General features: G+C 41.2%; 1 protein-coding gene across 1 annotated transcript; it reads left to right on the top strand.

Moving 5' to 3' along the window:
- The first annotated feature begins 1,192 nt into the window (after positions 1–1,192).
- On the top strand, positions 1,193–1,683 carry LOC140811124 (uncharacterized). Its single transcript, XM_073168997.1, has 2 exons — positions 1,193–1,460; positions 1,541–1,683. The coding sequence occupies exons 1-2, from the start codon at positions 1,193–1,195 to the stop codon at positions 1,681–1,683; spliced, it is 411 nt and encodes a 136-aa protein (XP_073025098.1).
- Positions 1,684–2,182: the final 499 nt, after the last annotated feature.

The following is a 2,182-nucleotide window of genomic DNA, read 5'->3' as shown; positions in this document are numbered from 1 at the left end:
AGCATTGGGACAAAGGCGAGACAAGATGTTTAAAGCCATCTACTATGCAAGTCGTACACTCGATGCAGCCCAACAAAATTACACAACTACTGAGAAGGAGATGCTAGGAGTGGTGTTTGCATTTGACAAATTCAGAACATATCTCATTGGCACAAAGGTAACTGTTTTCACTGACCATGCAGCTCTTCGTTACTTGTTTGCCAAAAGGGATGCAAAGCTCATGTTGATACGATGGATCCTCCTACTTCAAGAATTTGACTTTGAAGTCAAAGACAAGAAAGGTTGTGATAACCAGGTGGCGGATCACTTGTCACGCCTAGAGTTGGAAGAAAGAACTGAAGGTGGAGTGATTAATGAGTCGTTCCCAGACGAACAACTCTTCAAGGTAAATGTTACACATCCTTGGTTCGCAGATATAGCTAATTTTCTTGCTGCAGGAGAATTACCACTAGATTTAACTTACCATCAAAAGAAGAAATTTCTTCATGATGCCAAGTTTTATCTGTGGGACGATCCTTTCTTGTTCAAGAGATGCGCTGATCAGATAATTAGACGATGTGTAGCAGAGGAAGAAGCGGGTACGATTCTAGAGCAGTGTCATTCCTCACCCTACGGTGGACACTTTGGAGCATCTAGAACAACAGCTAAGGTATTACAGTCAGGTTTTTATTGGCCTAATTTATTTAAAGACAGTTATACATTAGTCAAGTCATGTGATAAATGCCAAAGAGTTGGCAATAGTTCTAGACGGCATGAATTACCACTAACAAGTATTTTGGAGGTGGAACTCTTTGATGTCTGGGGTATTGACTTTATGGGTCCTTTCCCATCTTCTTTTGGTCAATCTTACATTTTACTTGTTGTTGATTATGTGTCAAAATGGGTGGAAGCAATCGCCACCAGTACTAATGATGCTCGAGTTGTTGTTAAGTTTGTCCACATGAATAACTTCACAAGATTCAGAACGCCTAGAGCCATTATCAGTGATGAAGGTACGAATTTCTGTAACAAAATTTTTAACTCACTATTGGCCAAGTATGATGTGAAGCACAGGGTGACACTGGCATACCACCCGCAAGCTAATGGGCAAGCGGAAATATCCAACCGGGAGATCAAGCAAATATTAGAAAAGACAGTGAAGACAAACCGGAAGGATTGGGCGATCAAGCTAGATGACGCTTTATGGGCATACATGACTGCATACAAGACACCTATCGGGATGTCACCTTATAGGTTGGTCTTTGGGAAAGCTTGTCATCTACCTTTGGAATTGGAGCACAAAGCATTTTGGGCTGTGAAAAAGCTCAATTTTGCTATGAGAGCATCGGGAGAGCAACGACTGTTGCAGTTGAATGAGATGGAAGAATTCAGGAATGATGCATACGAGAATGCCAAGATATACAAGGAAAAGACCAAGAAATGGCACGCAAGCATATTCTTCGACGAGACTTCGAACCAGGGCAACAGGTGTTATTATTCAATTCTCGACTGAGGTTGTTTCCTGGTAAGTTAAAATCACGATGGTCTGGACCATTCACAGTGGAAACAGTGTACCCACACGGTGCAATTGAGTTGAAGTGCAACAATGGTCAGACATTTAAAGTCAATGGTCAGAGGGTCATGCATTACTTTGGAAATGAAGTGCGACACATGGACAATATCCCACTGGGAGAACCAAAGTAGACTGAAGAAAGTCAGGCTGATGACGTTAAACCAAGCGCTATGTGGGAGGCAACTCACATTTATTTATTTTTGCATTCATTTTAGTTATTTTATTTTATTTCGATTCCTTAGTTTATTAATTTTAATTTTCTCGATTCAAGTATTAATTTGCATTTTGTTATTTTTTGCAGGTATATATAAAAAAAATTCGAGAATCGCTTGGACAGTGCGAGCACATGCGCGACATATTTCCGCGCACATGCGCAATATTGGCAGAGAGATCAGCGCATATGCGCCACTCCGGGCGCGCACATGCGCGAAATTTCCAGAAAGGTCGGCGCATATGCGCCACTCAGGGCGCGCATTCTTAGAGTAGGTGCCCGTCGAGCCAAGTGTTGGCCGAGTGTTCACAATGAAACTCTATGTATAAGCAGTCTTTATTTTAATAATATTTGAAATTATTGTTTTGGCAAATCTTTATCTGTATACCCATGCTAGTTGCATAGATAATGCCCTTGAA

This window comes from Primulina eburnea, chromosome 14 (assembly GCF_022965805.1).
Source record: "Primulina eburnea isolate SZY01 chromosome 14, ASM2296580v1, whole genome shotgun sequence".
NCBI lineage: Eukaryota > Viridiplantae > Streptophyta > Magnoliopsida > Lamiales > Gesneriaceae > Primulina > Primulina eburnea.
The sequence above is the reverse complement of the archived record's forward strand: the minus strand, read 5'-3'. Positions and strand labels throughout refer to the sequence as shown.